At 42.9% G+C, this 19,817-nt stretch overlaps 2 protein-coding genes and 1 pseudogene across 5 annotated transcripts in view; 2 read left to right on the top strand and 1 right to left on the bottom strand.

Moving 5' to 3' along the window:
- The window catches only part of LOC125739988 (uncharacterized), a 33,014-nt gene extending 25,306 nt beyond the window's left edge, over positions 1-7,708 (bottom strand). Inside the window, exons 1-2 of one of the 2 annotated variants that reach the window (XM_049010607.1) lie at positions 7,017-7,708; positions 5,884-6,834 (exon numbers count right to left, since the gene is read on the bottom strand). In XM_049010607.1, the coding sequence (XP_048866564.1) occupies positions 5,884-6,046 (163 nt within the window). In that variant the 5' untranslated portion in view covers positions 6,047-6,834; positions 7,017-7,708. Of the gene's footprint in view, positions 1-4,546; positions 5,604-5,883; positions 6,835-7,016 lie in introns of those variants that run through there. The other variant, XR_007397411.1, reaches the window with a different exon arrangement.
- LOC125739984 (proline-rich protein 36-like) overlaps positions 1-18,901 on the top strand; it is a 95,335-nt gene extending 76,434 nt beyond the window's left edge. Inside the window, exons 1-6 of one of the 3 annotated variants that reach the window (XM_049010593.1) lie at positions 7,749-7,996; positions 13,486-13,556; positions 13,923-15,274; positions 15,949-15,990; positions 16,164-16,208; positions 18,062-18,901. In XM_049010593.1, coding sequence (XP_048866550.1) covers positions 14,311-15,274; positions 15,949-15,990; positions 16,164-16,208; positions 18,062-18,279 — 1,269 coding nt within the window. In that variant the 5' untranslated portion in view covers positions 7,749-7,996; positions 13,486-13,556; positions 13,923-14,310 and the 3' untranslated portion in view covers positions 18,280-18,901. Of the gene's footprint in view, positions 1-7,748; positions 7,997-13,485; positions 13,557-13,922; positions 15,275-15,948; positions 15,991-16,163; positions 16,209-18,061 lie in introns of those variants that run through there. The other 2 variants (XM_049010594.1, XM_049010595.1) reach the window with 2 other exon arrangements.
- On the top strand, positions 11,586-11,737 carry LOC125740889 (U1 spliceosomal RNA; annotated as a pseudogene).
- Positions 18,902-19,817: the final 916 nt, after the last annotated feature.

Genomic DNA, 19,817 nt, shown 5'->3' with positions numbered 1-19,817 from the left:
AATATTTCCATTCCTATTCAATGAGTCGTTAACTGTTGGGAAAGATCCAGTCTGAAAAATACCCCCCACATGAGGACTGAAAAGTATCAGCCATAGGCTTAGTATACAACATTTTTTTTTTAATGTCTTATTTCGTGCCCATACAAATAGCCTAATCCTGTTTTATTTTGTATTTATTTTTTAGGGTACCATTATTGTTTTATAGGGACAAACAAACAAACATTGAAGAAAAAAAAACTCTAGCACTTGGACTTGATCATCTGAAAAAAAGAACCGCACTTTATCATAGCACTGAATGCCACAGAGATACAGAACTTTGTTTTTGCACATCTGAAACGTCCAAGAGTTTTTATGGCAGGTTACTTGTTTCGTATTTAAGAAACTGGCTCAGTACCTGTGTTATTAGTACCTTACAAAGTTCGCACTGTTTATTAATGTTGGTCTATTGTGCAGATTTATGAAAAGCATATTAGGAGAAGCATATCGATCAATGCCTCTTCACTTGCCGATACAAAAGGCATATTTCTTGAAACTGCTTAACTTGAGCAATAAATGGTAGAACAGGAGCCAGTAGAGATAATGCTTGGGGCAGTCTTCATGGTGTTTGTAATTATATTTGAGATGTGACACTGTGCATCCAGAATTATAACACCTGACTTCATTGCTATCATTGTAAACATGTGCATTAAGATGTTTGTTCTCAGTAAATATGCTTTTCTGACAAGTTCAAAAACCTCAGTGGACTTGCCAGCATTGCCGACAAAATGGCTGAAGGTTTCGCTGTCACCGTATGCACAGCAGAGTACCTGGCAGAATGAATCAAATGCACAGGTATTTTTCACAATTAGTTGTTCTCCTTGTGTTGTTACCGGTTGAGTCAGGCAGTTTCCATTTTTCAGCAGTCCAGTTTTGGCTTTTTTCCATGTGACAGATGTATCAGCATGTAGCCATTCAGAACATGGTGCAAGGTAAGTGTGCTTTCTTCTTTTCGGTGGCACTCCAAGACCTCTCCAGTTTTCAGTTGATGGGTACTCCTCGTGTTCCATCACTTCCTCTGACACTGTACTAGTTGTGTATCTGTGAGAAGACCCTGTGACACAATCTTCGGTTGCATTGGAAATCTTCACGTTTCCTTCAATTGAACCAAGGTGGCGAACAATGAACCTGTCTATCCGAGCAGGTAAGTTTTCATGTTTGAAAACATTATTCTTTAGTCTGTTAAATTCAGCTTCAATGCAGGCTGTGCTTGCAGTGAGTTTCGCACTTTTATATAGTGGGACCATAATGCTTGTCCAAAAAGGGAGGTAACTATCCATCCATTTTCCAAACTGCTTATCCTACTGGGTCATGGGGGGGGAGGGGTGGTGGAGCCTATCCCAGAAGCAATGGGCACGAGGCAGGGAACAACCCAGGATGGGTGGCCAGCCCATTGCAGGGCACACTCACACACCATTCACTCACACATACACACCTACAGGCAATTTAGCAACTCCAACTAGCCTCAGCATGTTTTTGCACTGTGGGGGGAAACCGGAGTACCCGGAGGAAACCCCACGACAACATGGGGAAAACGTGCAAATTCCACACACATGTGACCCAGGCAGAGACTCAAACCTGGGTCCCAGAGGTGTGAGGCAACAGTGCTAACCACTGCACCACCATGCCGCCCCGCTTGGCCATGCATAAGAGGTAAAATCCTCTTACTCTGCAGGGTTTTTTCCTCAAGCATCCCCATCGACTGATGAGCTTCATGCAGTGAGCAACATCTACTCTAATAAAGCAAGCTGGGAGTTTTGAAGTTTGGTTTCTAATCAGCACTCCAAAACTTTCATCAGTGTATGCCCTAAGGTCTGGACAGTGAGTGAAGGCTTTCACCATGCCACGAAGAATAGCAAGGGAGAAATCACTCACAGCCTCTCTCGGTATTGGAGCCCTTGCATGATGCCACTCGGAAAGCCAAGATGCTATTGCACTGGCATCATGTTTTTCTGATAGCATCTGTACCACTGGTCTGCTACGTTTTTTATCAATTACGCGATAATGTAAACTACCTGGTAAAGAACAATGTGTCCTGACAAGCTAGATGGTCTTTTAAATTTTTTCACAATATATCCTATGGCACTGAAGTAAACACAGTGCTGCTACTTTAACTGGGATTTGTACATCTACATCTGAGATGGACTCCAATAATGGCAATAAAATTTATCTATGCCAATGTTTCTCACTTGTGTTTATTAAAAGGTACGGACTCACTGTTCCAGTTTGTGTCTTTTTATTCCACACGATAATTACAGTCAAAATAGTCACACGGGCATCAGTGCGCTCTGCTTCTCTCTACAATCTCTGTGTGACCTCTAGCGAGTACCACCCTAATAAGGGGGTATACAAAAGAAGCACATGGGAAGGATTGGGGCTAGATCGTAAAAGTATTTATTGGTTTTATTAACAATCACAACAAAAAAGGGAGGGTTAAATAACTCCCGATGCCCCGGTTGGTGTTTTCACTGGTGGAGTATATCGCTCAAATAGGTGGTCCGAACCCCCAGCTGTGCGGCCAGAGATATCCTTACATCAGGCTGGGACACTTTTACTCTATTATCACCCATGGTCTAAGCAAATCAAAATACCATGCACTCAAAACAAAGAAAAAGTCCTCACTACAAGCAAAATAAAAACAAGAAACACAAACAGCGCAAAGCAAATCCACTCGGATACACACACTGGGGCCAACAGAGCACTGGGCAAATATCCCAGTGAATAAGCCCAGGGAAAGCCTGCCAGAGGGTACTGAAAGGATCACCAGATACAGTCAACAGTATCAGCAGAGTTAAATATGTTTAAATTGCGCAGATAAATTACAACGGCAGAATATAAGTTGCACCCTAAAAGAGGGGAAGAAAAACAGTGGCTACTACTCTCCCAAATGTTGCCGTTTCCTTGTATTTGCGAACAATCTTATTCTGGATGCACGACTTCTCCCACTTGAGCCTTTGGGCAAACGTTTTCATACCTCACCATCAATGCACCAAAACTTTACGATGAGCGTTCCACATTATCCATAGGAATACTACACACCGCCAAAGTTTAAACGCCACACTCCTTCCTCTCAATAAACCTTCAACGAGACAAAACAATTCAGTTCGAATCGCGAGACTATCTGGTGGAATACAGTGCCCAAATGTCAGCATAAAAGTCCCCTTGTCAGCTATGTTGTAGCTACTCGTACCGGTTACATCTGTGTTGCACACATTATTCTGTCCGTGTGGAAACATTAGCTTAACACATAACAATCCTATTGTTACATCCCTTTCCTTTGTTTTTGAGGTTATGACCTCTCTGTAAACAATGTGTCTCCAAACTTCATTTACTCCATCTGTTGTACAAACAAAACCGTTTTATTTATTTATTTATTTATTTTACTGGCTATAATTACAAGTGAAACATATGGAACATGTACACATTCAGAAATGTATTACAAACCCAAAGCATCAGATACATAACTACATTCCTTCAACCAGTATATACTCAATTTGTCTGGTTTACTGAGCATAGTCTCTTAAGTGAGATGGTCTAACAACTCTACACCGTGTTCTAGTAAAGATAATGTCATTTGTTCCTGTGTTGCTTTGAGGCATTCCTTGAGCAGTCTCTGAGAGCATAGGTTTGACCCCTGATTCCTTTGTGGTTGTGTCTGGTGATATGTGTGTGTTTGTGTTGTGTGTTAGAGTGACATCTAGTGGTGAGTCTTTGCCTTTTCCCCCGCGTTTTTAATCATGGAAGCCAATTCCACCGTAGTGTGTGCCATAATAACTTAATAATAATCACAATGAATCCGTTACTAGAAAATAGTTGTGATGCAAGGTTTAAACTTAAACTTCTTAATGTAAGTTCCCTGGCTCCTAAAGCACAATTAATAAATGAAATAATTACGGTTTTAGTCTTGGTGCCCTATGCCTTACTGAGACCTGGCCTTGAGTATCAAATAGCTGTATGAGCAGAAATAACAATAGATAGTGTTTTATCAATAAGCTCCTTAGACATAGGCACTTACAACTAGCTAAATACAACTAGCTGTATAAACTGAAAGTAACAATTAAAAGAGTTTTTGAAATATTGCTTGTCATGTCCAGGGTTTACATGTCTCATGTCAGTATATTCAATAGGTATTATGAGGGAAGAAGAAGAAGAAATAAATGAAGGAGAGGTGTTCTGAGCAGGAGTTCGAGAGAGAGTGTGCGTGGTTATTAAACCGGATTAAATTCTGAAGACATCTCTCAGTGTGGAACTGAGTAGATATATAACATCACTCACCGTAAACAAGTGTTTTCAAAGCAAGGTAGTAGGCCATAAGGTGAACCTAGAAAAAGTGGCTAGAAATCACTTTTCGTTCCCACGTCTGGGCACTACTTTTTTAATGAATTTCTGGATAGACAACAGTCTTATGGCTTCTATGTTAAAAGTTCTCCACAAAAAATACTGCAGTTTTTTGTCAGGATGCAAAAATGTGTATAATTAGGAATTTACAAAAAACGAAAATCTCATGCTGCTAGTTTGGCCTGTAACTTTATTAATACGCATTTAATCAAAACAAAATATATGTCAAATCCACATTTATACATGTAGCTACATATCTGAGACAAGTATTGGTGCATTAATCAACTCAATTTTGAAGGAAGACCATTCATTCGTTTTATTCATTAAAATGTTCAGTAGGCATTTAGGAATCACACAAAATTAAAGACAAAAACAGTTTTTGGTCCAAGTTGGCTAAAATGACTTGAAATGCTGGACTGCTGCACTAATTTTTCAATAACGACAAATATTAAACATTTTACAGCTGCTTCATTACAGCTCAAATCCAAGTAACCTGTGACACAGATCACCTTTACTCATCACTACTATCCTTATCACTATCATCAGAACCATCTTCACATGTAGCTCTTTCCTCTGTTTCCTGGAAAACATTTGTACAATTGAGACAGCGGCATAAATCTGTACAGGACAGATTTGCAGACATACAGGAACATCTTCCAGTCTCACATTTGCCTTGCTTGCAACTGCAGTGGACAACCTGCAACACACTATCAGGGGCTGGATTTCTAGTCATCCACGTCACTGTTAACTCCCCATCCTCGAGGTGCCATCCATTGCCAACAGGTGAAGGGGCACACATTTTACCTTTCAGAGAATGTCTCATTATGGCTGCTTGGTAGTTTGCCCTTTTGCAGTGTTGGTACAAAGCATCACTTGTCGGAGGCATGGATCGTTCTGGCAAAGCTGATGATGCCATGCAGAATGCTTTGTATCGTGCATCGTTCAGACTTTTAGCACATGATTGGCCATATAGGTGACAGACATATTTGCAAAGCACTTCAAAGGTAGACTGGTCCAAATTAAAACTGCTACCCAGATTTCTAAATGCAGTCAAGTATTCCTCTTTCTCACAAGCAACAGAAAATGACTTTTTTTTCCCCTTGCCATAAAAGGCATTTGTAGAGTCACAGCCTGAGAAGGTATGGATCCAAATAAGTGCCAAACATTCACTGTTGCCGAGAGCTGATGACACCTTACATAAGTCAATGATTCTCGTTTTGTTGCCAACCCTAGTGAAAAAATACAATCTGCATGGTAAATCTGGCTGCAGACTTAATGCAATCACTAGTTGGTCACTAGTCACTAGTAATGCCACATCAGTATCAGGGCTCTTGATGACTACAGTTTGGTGTTCCTGTGCAGCATGTTTTGCATGAAAAAACAACCTGGTGTCACATTCCTCATGATCACATTTCAGATTTTCAACATCACTGACAGTTTGTAAACCCTCTGTTACAGCCATGCAGTGACACAGGTCTCCATGTGTTATGTATAAATATAAGTCCTTACCTAAAATTGTAAGATCAGCGTCTCGCCACATTACATAGAGGAATTCTGCCAGTGCTTCTTTGTTTGTCCCATCCGACAGAAACTTCTTCCATTGTGTTGTGTCTTTTGATCCCGTCCATAAATTTTTACCTGTTGTGTGCCACCAACAGCTCTGCGTGATCATTCTACATTTTTAATACTAATTTCTGGATACTTGTCTATCACAAAATCTATCCGTGTACAGTTGTGCTTGAGAGCAAGCTTGACTAAGTACTATAGTATAGTGTCAGCAAGCTCCCCGAAGGTACTTGGTATGGACTGAATGGCTTGAATGACTGCCATGCCATCAAAAAGTATAGCTCCATTTACTGGTACTCTGTCAACTAAACAGTCTCCACCTTTGGTTTCCAGAACATCCATGAGAGCTGATTTGTTTGTTTTTCCAAGAGAACCATCAGCACTTGATAAAGGATATGACACAGTTCCCAAGGAGTAGGAGAGAATTTCCCTCAAGTATATCTTTCTTCTTTGACCTATGACGAGCCGTCAGGAGAAAAGCTTCTTATCTGCACGTAGAATTACTTCCTTGCCTGCTGCAGATTTCTTATTTGTCTTGGCTTGATCACTGAATGTCTTTAGTTTTAGTTTTTTGATGGGAGCAAATACGTCAACTGATGGTGATAGAACCTTTGGTCCATAAATTCCTGAACAGCATTTCCCCCCTTTTCTGAAGCTGTGAGCAAATCCATCATAATTTCTTTAGCTGCAACTATTCCAGAGCTAAGACACAATGCCATCTTGGTGTGAGTCAAAAGGATTCAGCATGGAATCTAGTAGACTTTGTCAAGAACCTGGTGTACTGTCTGTAACAGGACTTGTGATATCGTACTTCCAGAGACACACAGTCTTTGTCTTTAATATGCACAAGAATGCTAGTGTCTTCCTTCATCTCAGCTGCTTTGAACAACTGGCCTGTAATAAATATGTATTTAAAAAAACATAAGTTCTCACTGTTCATACATATGTGTATGCAAAAACTGACTGCACTATAAACATTATAATGTACATGTAATGTAAATATTGATGTATTTGAAAGTTAGTTATGGTTCTCAGTATATGACATATAACTTTAAGTTCAAACGTGTGCTTTATACCTGCCGACAGCGTCTCCGCTTGTGAAAGATTGTCCTTCTGGCGTTTGCCTGCCACAGTGATGTACTTGTCCGTTTTCTTGCAAATTATGCACAAAGCAGGAAGTACAGGACCCGAACAAGCTATCGGCAGTCCGGTACTGGACCTAAGTTTTTTTGTTGGGCAATACGTTGACGAAATACTATTTCCCGATGACACAGACTGGTCTGTGTTATGATCATCACCAGCTTCATGGCACCGTGAAACTCGTTTCTCGGCCACATCCAAGCGCTTTTTGTCAATAAAACGCCGGTAGCAAGTGGAGTGAAACCCTGCGTCTTCGGGCACACGGTCAAACTCGATTTCTAGACAATGTTTGTATGTTTCTGCTATTTTCTGACTCTCACCCTGCAAGTCAAGCCACCGTTTGATGCAGTTTCTAAATGTATCCCACCGTGTGCGTGTAAAATCCTTCGTTTCTTCTTTTTTTATGGACGTGAGATGCATATAGCATTTTTTATAAGCCCTTTTACTGACTTTTGGTGGAGGTCTGACAATAATTTCATCCTCTTCGCTACTCGATAGTGACGACAAGGGCGCTGCCATCTTAGACCATGTTTACATGTCGTTCCGACGTTATGCCATCTCATTGGTCTAGCGGCAAGCACGTGACGCGAAGCCGCATCTCTCACCTTTAAAAAAATGATTACGCGAGGATGGGACTATTGCCAAATTTATACACTTGTAAAAAAATAACTGCTGGATTACACATGGAGAACTTTTATTTTTTCATTCTATACCAATTGATCCTTTTATTGGAATAAAAAGAATGTAGTGCCCCATATATGGGAACGGAATGAAACGAAAAGCTGCTTCACCTTATGGCCTATAGAGCAGATTTATGAGCGTGGTTATGACTCATAACCTGCACATGCGTAGTTTTAGTCGATTGAACACGTGAACATCCAGGGACTGCTTAAGCCGAGAACCGGCGACTTTAAGTGTGAGTTAAGTTTCCCTCTCTGCTACTGTTTTGGCTTTTTGATCTTTAAATGTCTTACACGTTGTAATATATAATATAAAGGCGTACATTGTTGTTTGTCCTCCCATTTTATTTTGATAACAGAGAGCTTTGGGTTTAGTGTTCGAAGAGCTAAGTCCAAATCAAAAATATATAATGTTAGGAAGGCTGACTTTAAGTGTATGAGACTAAAACTAGAAACTGTGAACTGGATGGAGTTAAATAACAAAACTGTTGAAGAGGCCTGGGAATTTTTTAAAAGCACATTATTGCAAGTGCAAGAGGACTTCATACCTGTTTCCAGCAAGAATAAATCTAGGAAATTGCAACCTAGGTGGTTTACTAGGGAAATAAAGCATAAAGTAAGGAGGAAAAGGGCTTTGTTCCAGCAATGGAAAATAACTGATGATGACAGAATTAAGCAGGAATATCTAAGTCTACAGGCTGAGTTAAAAAATGATATTAGACGAGCTAAAAGAAATGTCGAAAGGATGGTTGCATTGGAAGCTAAGGATGACGTTAAAAGTTTCTTCCAGTATTTTAACTCTAAAAGAGCTCTAAAACCTGAAATTACTAATCTGCAGGATAGTAAGGGTCTTATAATAGTAAACGACATTGATATAGCAAATGAGTTCAATGATAGTTTTGCACGGGTATTCACTGTTGAGGACCTTAGTAATTTACCAGTTATTACCTATCCAGCATTGTCTATAGCTAATATATATATAACTGAAGCAGATGTTTTGCAAAGCCTAGCTAAGCTCAAAATAAATAAATCACAGGGCCCTGATGGCATCTTACCTATAGTGTTAAAAGAGATGAGGGATATTATTTGCCGACCCTTAACCTTACTGTTTCAAAAATCCTTATCTGAAGGTGTGGTACCTTCTGATTGGAAGCACGCCTTCATAACGCCTATTTTCAAAAAAGGGGATAGAAGTAATTTGTCTAACTATAGGCCAATCAGTCTAACTTGTATAACTGGTAAAGTTATGGAGGCTTTAATCAAAGAGAAAATGATAGATTACCTGGACTCCAATAACATTTTGCGGGATAGCCAGCATGGATTTAGGAGAGGTAGATCCTGTTTAACAAATCTGTTGGAGTTTTTTGAGGAAGCTACTCAGGAAGTTGATGATAAGAAGGCCTATGATGTCATCTACTTAGATTTCCAAAAGGCTTTTGATGTTGTCCCCCACAAGAGGCTCCTACTTAAACTCAAAGTGACTGGTATTTTAGGTACCGTAGCGACCTGGATTGATAACTGGTTAACAGATAGGAAACAGCGAGTAGTTATAAGAGGCACAATGTCACAGTGGGCTTGCGTTCATAGTGGGGTACCGCAGGCTTCGATTTTAGGACCACTATTGTTCCTAATTTACATAAATGATATGGATACCAATATATACAGTAAACTGGTGAAATTTGCAGATGACACCAAGGTGGGTGGTGTAGCAGATACTGAATTAGTGGCTCAGCAGCTACAGCGGGATCTTGATTTAATTAGTGACTGGGCCGATACCTGGCAGATGAAATTTAACGTCGATAAATGTAAGGTACTCCATCTAGGGAGCAGAAATATAAAGTACAGGTATTTCATGGGTGTCACTGAAATAAAGGTAGCTGATCATGAGAAGGACCTTGGTGTGTATGTTGATGCTTCCATGTCCCATTCTCGCCAGTGTGGGGAAGCAATAAAAAAGGCCAATAGGATGTTGGGGTATATCTCCAGGTGTGTGGAGTTTAAGTCAAGGGAGGTAATGCTAAGATTATACAATTCCTTGGTGAGACCTCACCTAGAATATTGTGTGCAGGTTTGGTCACCATATCTTAAAAAGGACATTGTGGCCTTAGAAAAGGTGCAGCGTAGGGCCACAAAAATGATTCCTGGTCTTAGAGGAATGTCATACGAGGAACGGTTACTTGAGCTAAATCTGTTCAGTCTCAAGCAAAGGAGATTGAGGGGGGACATGATCCAGGTATATAAGATTCTAACAGGTTTGGATGCTGTTCAACCAAATAGTTACTTCAGCATTAGTTTAAATACACGAACTCGTGGCCATAGGTGGAAATTAGCGGGAGAACATTTCAAGCTGGATTTAAGGAAGCACTTCTTTACGCAGCGTGTAGTCAAGAGTATGGAATAGCCTTCCTGATAATGTAGTGCAAGCTGAATCCTTGGGTTCCTTTAAATCAGAGCTAGATAAGATTTTAACGACTCTGAGCTATTAGTTTAGTTCTCCCCAAGCGAGCTTGATGGGCTGAATGGCCTCCTCTCGTTTGTATAGTTCTTATGTTCTTATGTTCTTATGTCAGTTTCACATTTGTGAACGTGAGGGCAGAAGATCGTCTGGAATGTGGAAATAATACTCTAGCACCCCTATCCTCAACCCATATGCCTGCTAGTCTGAGCAATAACATACAAGTCAATTTATCATTATTTATTTATGTGTAACCGGTGATTGTTAGGGATGACGTTATCCGCGGATCCCGTATCGGGCTGTATGTACGAGAGGCTGTTTAGGTAAATGGGGCGTTTCGTAATGGAGTCTTAATTGGGTCGAAACAGCGGTACACGCAATGAATTAGGATCGGCGTGGATAAAAGCGGTGGGAAGCCGGTAGTGGGGGAGGTCCGATTGCTGCCGTGATACGGAAATGGTGGTGAGCGGTTGGTTCCGTGTCCGGGCTGCGGCGTAAGGTAATAGGGGTTGGACGGGGTGGGTGGGTGCATTTCTGTTCTCTTCCGGGTATGTAAGGACTGATTTCTTCCTAGGCTGGGTTCGGGGTGACGAGTGTGTCCGGGTCTATGCTGATGCTCAGGAGCTGGTCACTGCTGTTTTGCCTGTTTTGATTTTGTTTGGTTTGTAAGATTATGTGGGTTGTACTGGCATAGTTGTGAATAAGGGGTTACCAACTGGGTGCTGGCTGGTATAGGAGGAGGTCTGGAGGGTAGTTTATTGATCTCTTCCCCATTTACAGCATAGAGCCAGTGAATGTGGTGCTGGAGTTTGGGGGTTGGAGGCTGTTTTCTCGCACTGCATGGAGTGAATGTGGGGTGAGTGAGAGGTATTAACTCCAGGATGTGGTTTGCTGTGATTTTGATGTTAACTCCCACTTGGATATGTGTGCCCTCGGGGTGTTTGTGTGTGTGTGTGTGTGTGTGTGTGTGTGTGTGTGTGTGTGTGTGGTGTCTCCCCTTCCTCCTTTTTTCTTCCTCCAGGTAAGCACCTTCCCTGGCTGACTAAGGGGTTAAGGCGTGATTATAGTATTGGACCACCAGCACCTGGGTTTTGCTCTCAACCCCATTTGTCTGTTTTAGTGGTGTCATATGCTGGTAATTGTTTACCGGCTGGGAGGGTTCTTTTTAAGTATTGTGTTAATAAATTGTTTTAATTCTGGGATATGCGTCTCTGTGTGTTCATGCAAATGTAACTGCAAGGGGAAGTTGTGGGGTTAATTTGAAGTCCTGAGGGGCAGGGCCTCGGGTGGCGTAGTCAGGGTTACGTAACCTTGCAGCCCAAGGTTACATTTGCACGAACCGTACTCTGCTGTACACTTTGCGCGTCAAAATACTTACCCGGCCAGGGAGATACCATGATCACGAAGGTGGTTCGCCCAGCCGTTGCACTTCGGCTATGTTGACCCCTATGAATTCCCTAAATGTAGGAATCGTGACTGCATACTTTCTGGTAGCGGGGGACTGCGCTCACGTTCTCCCAATTTTTTTTTTTCTGGGGTACTGGTGGCCTAATGGTTAGAAAAGCACACTTGTAATTGAAAGACTGCTGGTTTGAATCTCCGACCAGCAAGAAACCACTGAGGTACCCTGAGCAAGGTACGGCCCCCAATCACTGCTCCCTGGGTGCTGAATTAGCTGCCCCTTGCTATGTCACATACGGGTTAAATGCAGAGGACACATTTCGTTGTTGTGTGGTGTGGTGTCATCACTGATCACAAAACCCAATACAATTCCCTGTCTAGACCTTTTAGTATAATATACAAATATAATATACATTTTGGACCCATTAATAAAAAAACGAGGCATTCGCGCACGTTGGACTCCACTGCCTCGCAGATTATCCCTCCCAGATGATTTAGGAACCGTCAACGAATTACTGCCCGAATAACGAAATACTATTGCTTGCAAAAACTTCCGTGCCATGGAATCCATGCAATGGTGACTCTAAAATGGATGCAAATTGTAAAATCTGAAACACACAGGAGATAGCGAACTTTTAATTCTTTATAAATTGTATAATTTGTTTAAAAACATTTTTTTTTAAATAGTTTCTATGCTATGTAAGCCAGTGATCCAAAACCAGGTGCAACTTGTAGTACTTGTAGACCCACAGGACACAGCAACTTATATTTATTTTATCCTTGTGTGTGTTATATGCATTCATAATGTGGTACCGCTGGGTTCGATTTTAGGACCACTATTGTTCCTAATTTCCATTAATGAAATTGACTCCAATTCATTCAGTAACTGGTTAAATTTGCAGACGACACCAAGGTGGGTGGCGCAGCAGATACTGTTCTAGCAGCAGAGAGGCTACAACGGGATCTGATACCTAGCAGATGAAATTTAACATGGATAAATGTAAGGTAATCCATGCAGGGAACAGAAATATTTGGGGAAGCAATAAAAAAAGGCTAATAGGATGTTGGGTTACATCTCTAAGTGTGTGGAGTTTAAGCCAAGGGAGGTGATGCTATGATTTTATAATTACTTGGTAAGACCCTACCTAGAATATTGTGTGCAGGTTTGGTCACCATACCTTAAGAAGGGCTTTGCTGCCTTGGAAAGGGTGTAACGTGGGGCTACAAGAATGATTCCTGCTCTTTGAGGAATGTTTTATAAGAGGTTAGCTGAGCTGAATCAGTTTAGCCTCGAACAAAGGAGACTAAGGGGGGACATGATCCATGTATATAAGATTCTAACAGGTCTGGATGCTGTTCAGCCAAATGGCTACTTCAATATTAGTTTAAATACTAGAACTCGTGGCCATACAGTAAGTGGAAATTACTTCTTTACACAGCGTGTAGAGTATGGAATAGTCTTCCTGCTAGTGTAGCGCAAGCTAAAACCCTGGGTTCCTTTAAATCAGAGCTAGATAAGTATTTAACAACTCTGAGCTAATAATTAAGTTCTCCCCAAACGAGCTTGATGGGCCGAATGGCTTCCTCTCATTTGTAAATTTCTCATGTTTTTATTTTTTTTTAAAAATTTTTCCCAATAACTTCTTTCCGTTTTATTTTAGAAATAGGAACTCCATCATATTCGTGAGGCTTAACTTGTATGATGGACACTGCAGATGGCCATGATGTTATTTTAACGTTATTTAAATGTTACAGCATTTGACCCTGAGGATGCAGACTGCAGACAGCCGGGCTGAGTTTGTATTATTATTCCCATCCTTCATACCTGTGAATCCTGACCTCTTTCATCTCGATCTTCTCTAACTGCAGGATGATGTTCAGGCTTCTGCTGATCCTCTGCCTTGGTCACTGTCTCCCTGCTGTCTTAGGGACAGATTCAAGTGAGTAACAGCCTCACACTGACCCTGTGTGTAATTAGCTGTGTATGTCAGTGCTTCTCTGCTTTGATAATTAGACAGTGATGTGAGTGTCTGATGGGGGTGTCTGCTGTAACATTCCCCTGTCGGGGAGGGGGGTGTATGGTCTCTCACTGTCTCTGTTGCGCTGTAAAGGCTGTAACTTAACCAGCTGCTTGTTTACTCTATCTGCTGTATGATGTTATTTAAGATGAAGTTAAGCTGTGGTATGTGATTAGTGCAGAGTGACATGGTACAGTGAATGGACCAATCAGTGTGGAGAACTGGCACTGTGTGTAAAGTAATTATTATAATAATCCTTTTTATTTTTTTATTCTGTATTTTAATCAGGTTTCAACTGTCATGTCGGAGGCACTGTCACTCTGCCCTGTGATGGACCAGCAGCTACAGACACCAATGAGGTTCATGTTATGTGGATGTTTGAAGGCAGGCCTGCCTGTGAATATGAAAATGGGAGCTGGTGTGAAATTGGTCATCATGTGAATCGAACTCGGCTTGGATCCATCCAACAGAACAACTTCTCTTTGGCAATTAATCCTGTCAGAAAAGAGGATGACGGGGCGTATGAGTGTCGAATCAATAGGACAGATATAAAAAGCATTCGCCTCAATGTTGAAGGTAAGTGACCCTTCTGATGGTTCCCCTTCCCCCTTAAACCCCCTGAGACCCGTCTCTGTGGGGCAGAGCCTCCTACAGCTCAGTCTGCCCCCCGACCCGCATGAACAGAACCGTGACCCAGAAGCTGAGAGCAGTAGGGAGCTCTCTGCAGGCCGCCTTTATCCCCCGGCCCCCAGCTCTCTGCAGGCCGCCTTTATCCCCCGGCTCTCTGCAGGCCGCCTTTATCCCCCGGCTCTCTGCAGGCCGCCTTTATCCCCCGGCCCCCAGCTCTCTGCAGGCCGCCTTTATCCCCCGGCTCTCTGCAGGCCGCCTTTATCCCCCGGCCCCCAGCTCTCTGCAGGCCGCCTTTATCCCCCGGCTCTCTGCAGGCCGCCTTTATCCCCCGGCCCCAGCTCTCTGCAGGCCGCCTTTATCCCCCGGCCCCCAGCTCTCCGCAGGCCGCCTTTATCCCCCGGCCCCCAGCTCTCTGCAGGCCGCCTTTATCCCCCGGCTCTCTGCAGGCCGCCTTTATCCCCCGGCTCTCTGCAGGCCGCCTTTATCCCCCGGCCCCCAGCTCTCTGCAGGCCGCCTTTATCCCCCGGCTCTCTGCAGGCCGCCTTTATCCCCCGGCCCCCAGCTCTCTGCAGGCCGCCTTTATCCCCCGGCTCTCTGCAGGCCGCCTTTATCCCCCGGCCCCAGCTCTCTGCAGGCCGCCTTTATCCCCCGGCCCCCAGCTCTCCGCAGGCCGCCTTTATCCCCCGGCCCCCAGCTCTCTGCAGGCCGCCTTTATCCCTCGGCCCCCAGCTCTCTGCAGGCCGCTTTTATCTCTCGGCCCCCAGCTCTCTGCAGGCCGCCTTTATCTCTCGGCCCCCAGCTCTCTGCAGGCCGCCTTTATCCCCCGGCCCCCAGCTCTCTGCAGGCCGCCTTTATCCCCCGGCCCCCAGCTCTCTGCTGCTACCCTGCATCTCACACGCACTGCTGCCGCTCCGAGTTACAGGCTCACGCTGACTCTGCTGCTTCTGTTTCAGGTATCCCTGCAGGAGACCGGAAGCAAAAGGATGCAGAGACACGCCATAGAAGTGCAGGTTTACTTAGATTTAAAATCTTTTTAAATTAAATGTAAACTCGCATAACGGTGCAGTGTGTGTTTATAGGAAATCATATTATAGAAATATGTCACTGTGGCCTGTCGGTGATAACAGCTTAGCATGTCTGTTGATTAACTGACATTAATATGATGGGATGTTACAGGCTTATTAGCATACATGTTTGTATAGCATACAGTAGAGCCTGACCGTTAAATTGGCTTGAGCTAATTGCAGGTAAATCAGTATTGGCATTTTAAGATGGGTTCTGTCCCTCTTTGTCTGCGGGAGGCCAGAATCAAACATGTGCAAACCTTTAGTCGGGGTAACTGCAGAAGTTTATTTCATGTAAATGAGGCTGTTAGCCCCCTGGACCCCTGGCATCTGACCCCCCTAGTCTGGGTTTCCCTTTGTGTTTTAGTCGTGTCCATGATGATGCGTTCAGTGTCACTGTGGTGTGTTGATGCTAACAGCATAGCACACGTGTTTAATAAGTGATATGAATATGATAGGATGTTACAGGCTCCCTAACATACATATATAAGCAACATGCAAACGCATGGTTAGTGTTCAGAGATCATGGCTGTATGACAGGGTTTGGTACAAACAGGAATAAACTGTCAGAATTCACACAGGATCTGCTGATTTGTTTCTCTTTTTCCCTCCCGGATCAGATCCTGTTTGCAGGCCATACAGAGAGAGAGAAGATCCTCCAGGTGAGTTTATACCCTGTGTGATGAACATGCTTCTGCTCCAGTGTGATTCCTGTATTAATCTGATGTGATGGTAGATATTTATTTTACATGCTACTGCTTAGTAATCAATTCTTATGGCAGTAAGTTGTCACCACGGTTTGTACAAAATCAACTGATTTGCTTCTTTACACCAGAGTCCAAAACCAAAGACAAACAGGATTCTGATGAAAACCCTCCAGGTGAGTTTATCCCCTGTGTGATAAACATGCTTCTGCCCCAGTGTAGAAGCTGCTGTCTGTATCCAATTTATCTGCTTCCTATCTCTGTATGAATAGTTATTGACTGAACCTAGTTACACCTACCTACCTCTAATGGTGGATGCTTAATATTTTTTTACATGCTATTGGTTAGTAATGATAATTATCTATATCCATCCATTTTCCAAACTGCTTATCCTACTGGGTTATTGGGGGATCCAGAGCCTATCCTGGAAGCAATGGGCATGAGGCAGGGAACAACCCAGAATAGGGGGCCAGCCTATCACAGGGCACACTCACATACCATTCATTCACACCTACGGGCAATTTAGTAATTCCAATTACCATGTTTTTGGACTGTGGGGGGAAACCGGAGTACCCGGAGGAAACCCCACGACGACATGGGGAGAACATGCAAACTCCACACACATGTGACCCAGGCAGAGACTCAAACCCAGGTGGGAGGCGACAGTGCTAACCACTGCACCACCATGCCACCCCTCTCTATATCCAATTATTATATTATTAATGATAAGTTATCACCATATTTTGTACAAAATTACCTAAATTGATCTTGTTTGCCGGGATTAAATTATCCCATCAGTCAAACCAGTGACAATGTTGACAGTGCTGGCGAAGTTACCCAAAGAAGTAACCCATTACAGATAGAGGTGTGCAGTTCAGAAAGTACAAATCCAGATCAAGGTTTTGTTTCATCCAACGACACGGAAAAATGTTACTTTGAATTAACTCAATTATCGAAAGAGTATTTTGAAAATGAAACATTCTTTTTAAGTTCAGTTTGTATTCTGAGAACGTAATCTCATAAAATTTTCTCATGTCTAATTAAACCAACTGAATTTGTTGCTAGACTGCATAACATTATTTATCAGGGCTGAGTGAAGGTGACAGCTCCTCTAGTGGCTGTAGGAGTACATTGTCCCTGGAGCAGATATAATGGGTAGAGGCCTCATTGCTTTTAGGCTGCGATAGGAGAACAAATCAAGCCATTTTGCTCATTTCATATTCAGGTTTTTACTAGGCTTAATTTTTAGAAGCCCATCGTTATTGAGAATGGTATGTCACAGATATTAGTCTCACATTTTATAATTAGTCTTCAGGGTCCTTTTGGGCTGCTGGAGTTAACTGCTGTATGCCAGTTGACCCCTTGCCTTTGGTTCTGTGGGGTACCTGTTGGTGTGTGACTCTATAGGACATCAGGGTTAGTCTGAGCAGATCTATTTGTCTGCTTTGGAGGCTTATAGCTGGGAGGAGACAGCATGTTAATTGAAGAATGACCAGTCCTGACCAATCAAAATGGCCTTACATCACCAAATACGCAACCCCAGGGTGATATTTGATGAACAACTACAACTATTCAATTTTTATTACAGAGAGAGACCATCCTGTAAGGTCAGTATTTGGCAGAGTCGTCTTCATGACGGTGGGTGAAATAAACCACGGCTGCTGTTAGATTATATACCCAATTTAAATTGAATGAAAGCAATTCAGTTGGTTTACTTAAACATGAAAAAATGAGCTAGATTAACTCAACTATGTTCTATTCTTAGAACATTAAGTGAATGCATCAACTTAAAGAATGTTTCATTTTCAGAATACTCATTCTAGTTGTGTAGAACCACTATCCGTGATTGAATTGAGGAGGGTCTGTAACAGCTGCAGAAAGGGGTCAGACGGAAAGCTGCTCTGGGTTGGGCTGTCGGCTCGGTGATGTGGCTCTACTAGCTGCTTCAATGAGATTTTACACTGACTGAGGACCGAGTGTCTGTGTGAAAATGTGTCTGGACACTGACTGATCTCTCTGCTCTCTGCAGAGGCGTCTTCGGGAGGAAACTGGGTGATTGTGGGGATCGTGGTGGCTGTGGTGGCTGTAGTGGGGGCTGCAGTTTTGATCAAAAGACTGTGGAATCGACAAGGAGATGAAAATCTGCCTGATCCGGGACCATCTGAACATCCCCTGATTAATGCTGCCTCTGGCCCTGTTGGGGACAGCAGTGCTGAGAGGATGGAGGAACTAGAGAAAACAGGCTGAATAATAACTCGGGTCAAGTCAGGTTGAGGAGCATGCGTTGAGGCAGCACATTGCCTCCCACCACACGACAAAACTCCTCGGGATCCCGGTCAGCGATGCCCCAGGCAGACACACCCGCCGGTAATGGCCATCCATCTGCCACAGCCAGGTGTTATGATCCCGCGACGATCCTGCGAGCTGGGTCACGCTGAGGGAAACGCAGGCATATTGGGTCTGTTATGTCTCAGGCCTTCAGCAAGAAGAGATTGTTTTGAGTACTGTGTGACCTCGCTTCGCGATAGCTGCCTGCAGTCAGTTCCGCAGACCCTGAGGAAAGTTCGGACCTTGGAGAGACAGACAGCGGAACAAAAGGGGGGGGAGAAACCACCTGCAGGGAGAGATTTGAAGCTGCCCCAGCTGGTGCACAGCGAGTTATAGCTTTATAGAATAGGTGCAGTAGACAATATACATGTTATGCGGTAGTGCAAATGTATAAGTAATTATGTTAATCATATGTTAACCATGTATTTGCAGTGATTCAGTAACAATGTGTTAATCATTAATCAATGGAATGGATTGGATTTCAATAGTTTTGTACGTTTATTTTTTATTTATTTAAATGTTGATCAGGTTTTCTTCTAAACCGTGTATGTACTGAATGAAAAATACAGCAAGCTTTAAGACCAGCTAAAAATGTTATTGCTAGCCAGCTCCCTCCTGGCGTTGACAGCAGCTTTAAGAGCAAATATACACGAACCTGGCTAAAGTGTCTCGGGGATAGTTAGCCGCATCTTAAAAACGTAAGAGCCCCACTGTTCGCAGCGTTACATCAGCTAGCAGCTCGCGCCACACCGCACACTCCCTCGCGCTCAGTGCCATTGACGTGTCCGACATATTACCGTCTCCATTTCCCTTACTAACCGATAGGTGGTAAAGTAAGAAAATGAAACTTCGCTCACTTTTCGCTCGGAAATCTCACTGCAAAGTGGATGACAACTGGTTCTGTTGAATTAGGACTAAGTTTCATTAAGTGTGACACATGGTGCAGCTCAGTTACCTCAGTAAGCATCTCAAATCAGGCACCCGGATGCTATAAGCATAGGCCTCGGGGGTCACCGTTCTTTATTCTTTAAAGTCTTTAACGTGTTTTAATGCGACTGCTAAATGCAGTTTACTAGCTCCTACTGTTATAAATTAAATGCTATTAATCAGCTGCACTCGTAGTTACAGCTTTCTCTGGACCTGACCCTACACTGTGTACATGCATGGGGACCATTGCTGACATAAGGATCTAATGCCTAGGTGTCGAGTCTCACGGTTAAAACCCCCAGTCCACATGTGGCTCAGAGTTCATCAGCTGGTAAAGATTGGTAGATTCCATGAGAGGTACCCCTTTAAATACGCTTTATTCCCACCATCCCACAAAATTAGTACATTTTAAAAACACAACCATGCTGCATACATATAACAAAACATATGTACAACTTTTATTTTGAATAATAAAACACCCGGTCATGATTTTAAAAACTCATTTGATAAATGTACACAAGCTTGAAAAA

This window comes from Brienomyrus brachyistius, chromosome 4 (genome assembly GCF_023856365.1).
Source record: "Brienomyrus brachyistius isolate T26 chromosome 4, BBRACH_0.4, whole genome shotgun sequence".
NCBI classification, from domain to species: Eukaryota; Metazoa; Chordata; class Actinopteri; order Osteoglossiformes; family Mormyridae; genus Brienomyrus; species Brienomyrus brachyistius.
This window is presented reverse-complemented; position numbering and strand designations above follow the sequence as displayed.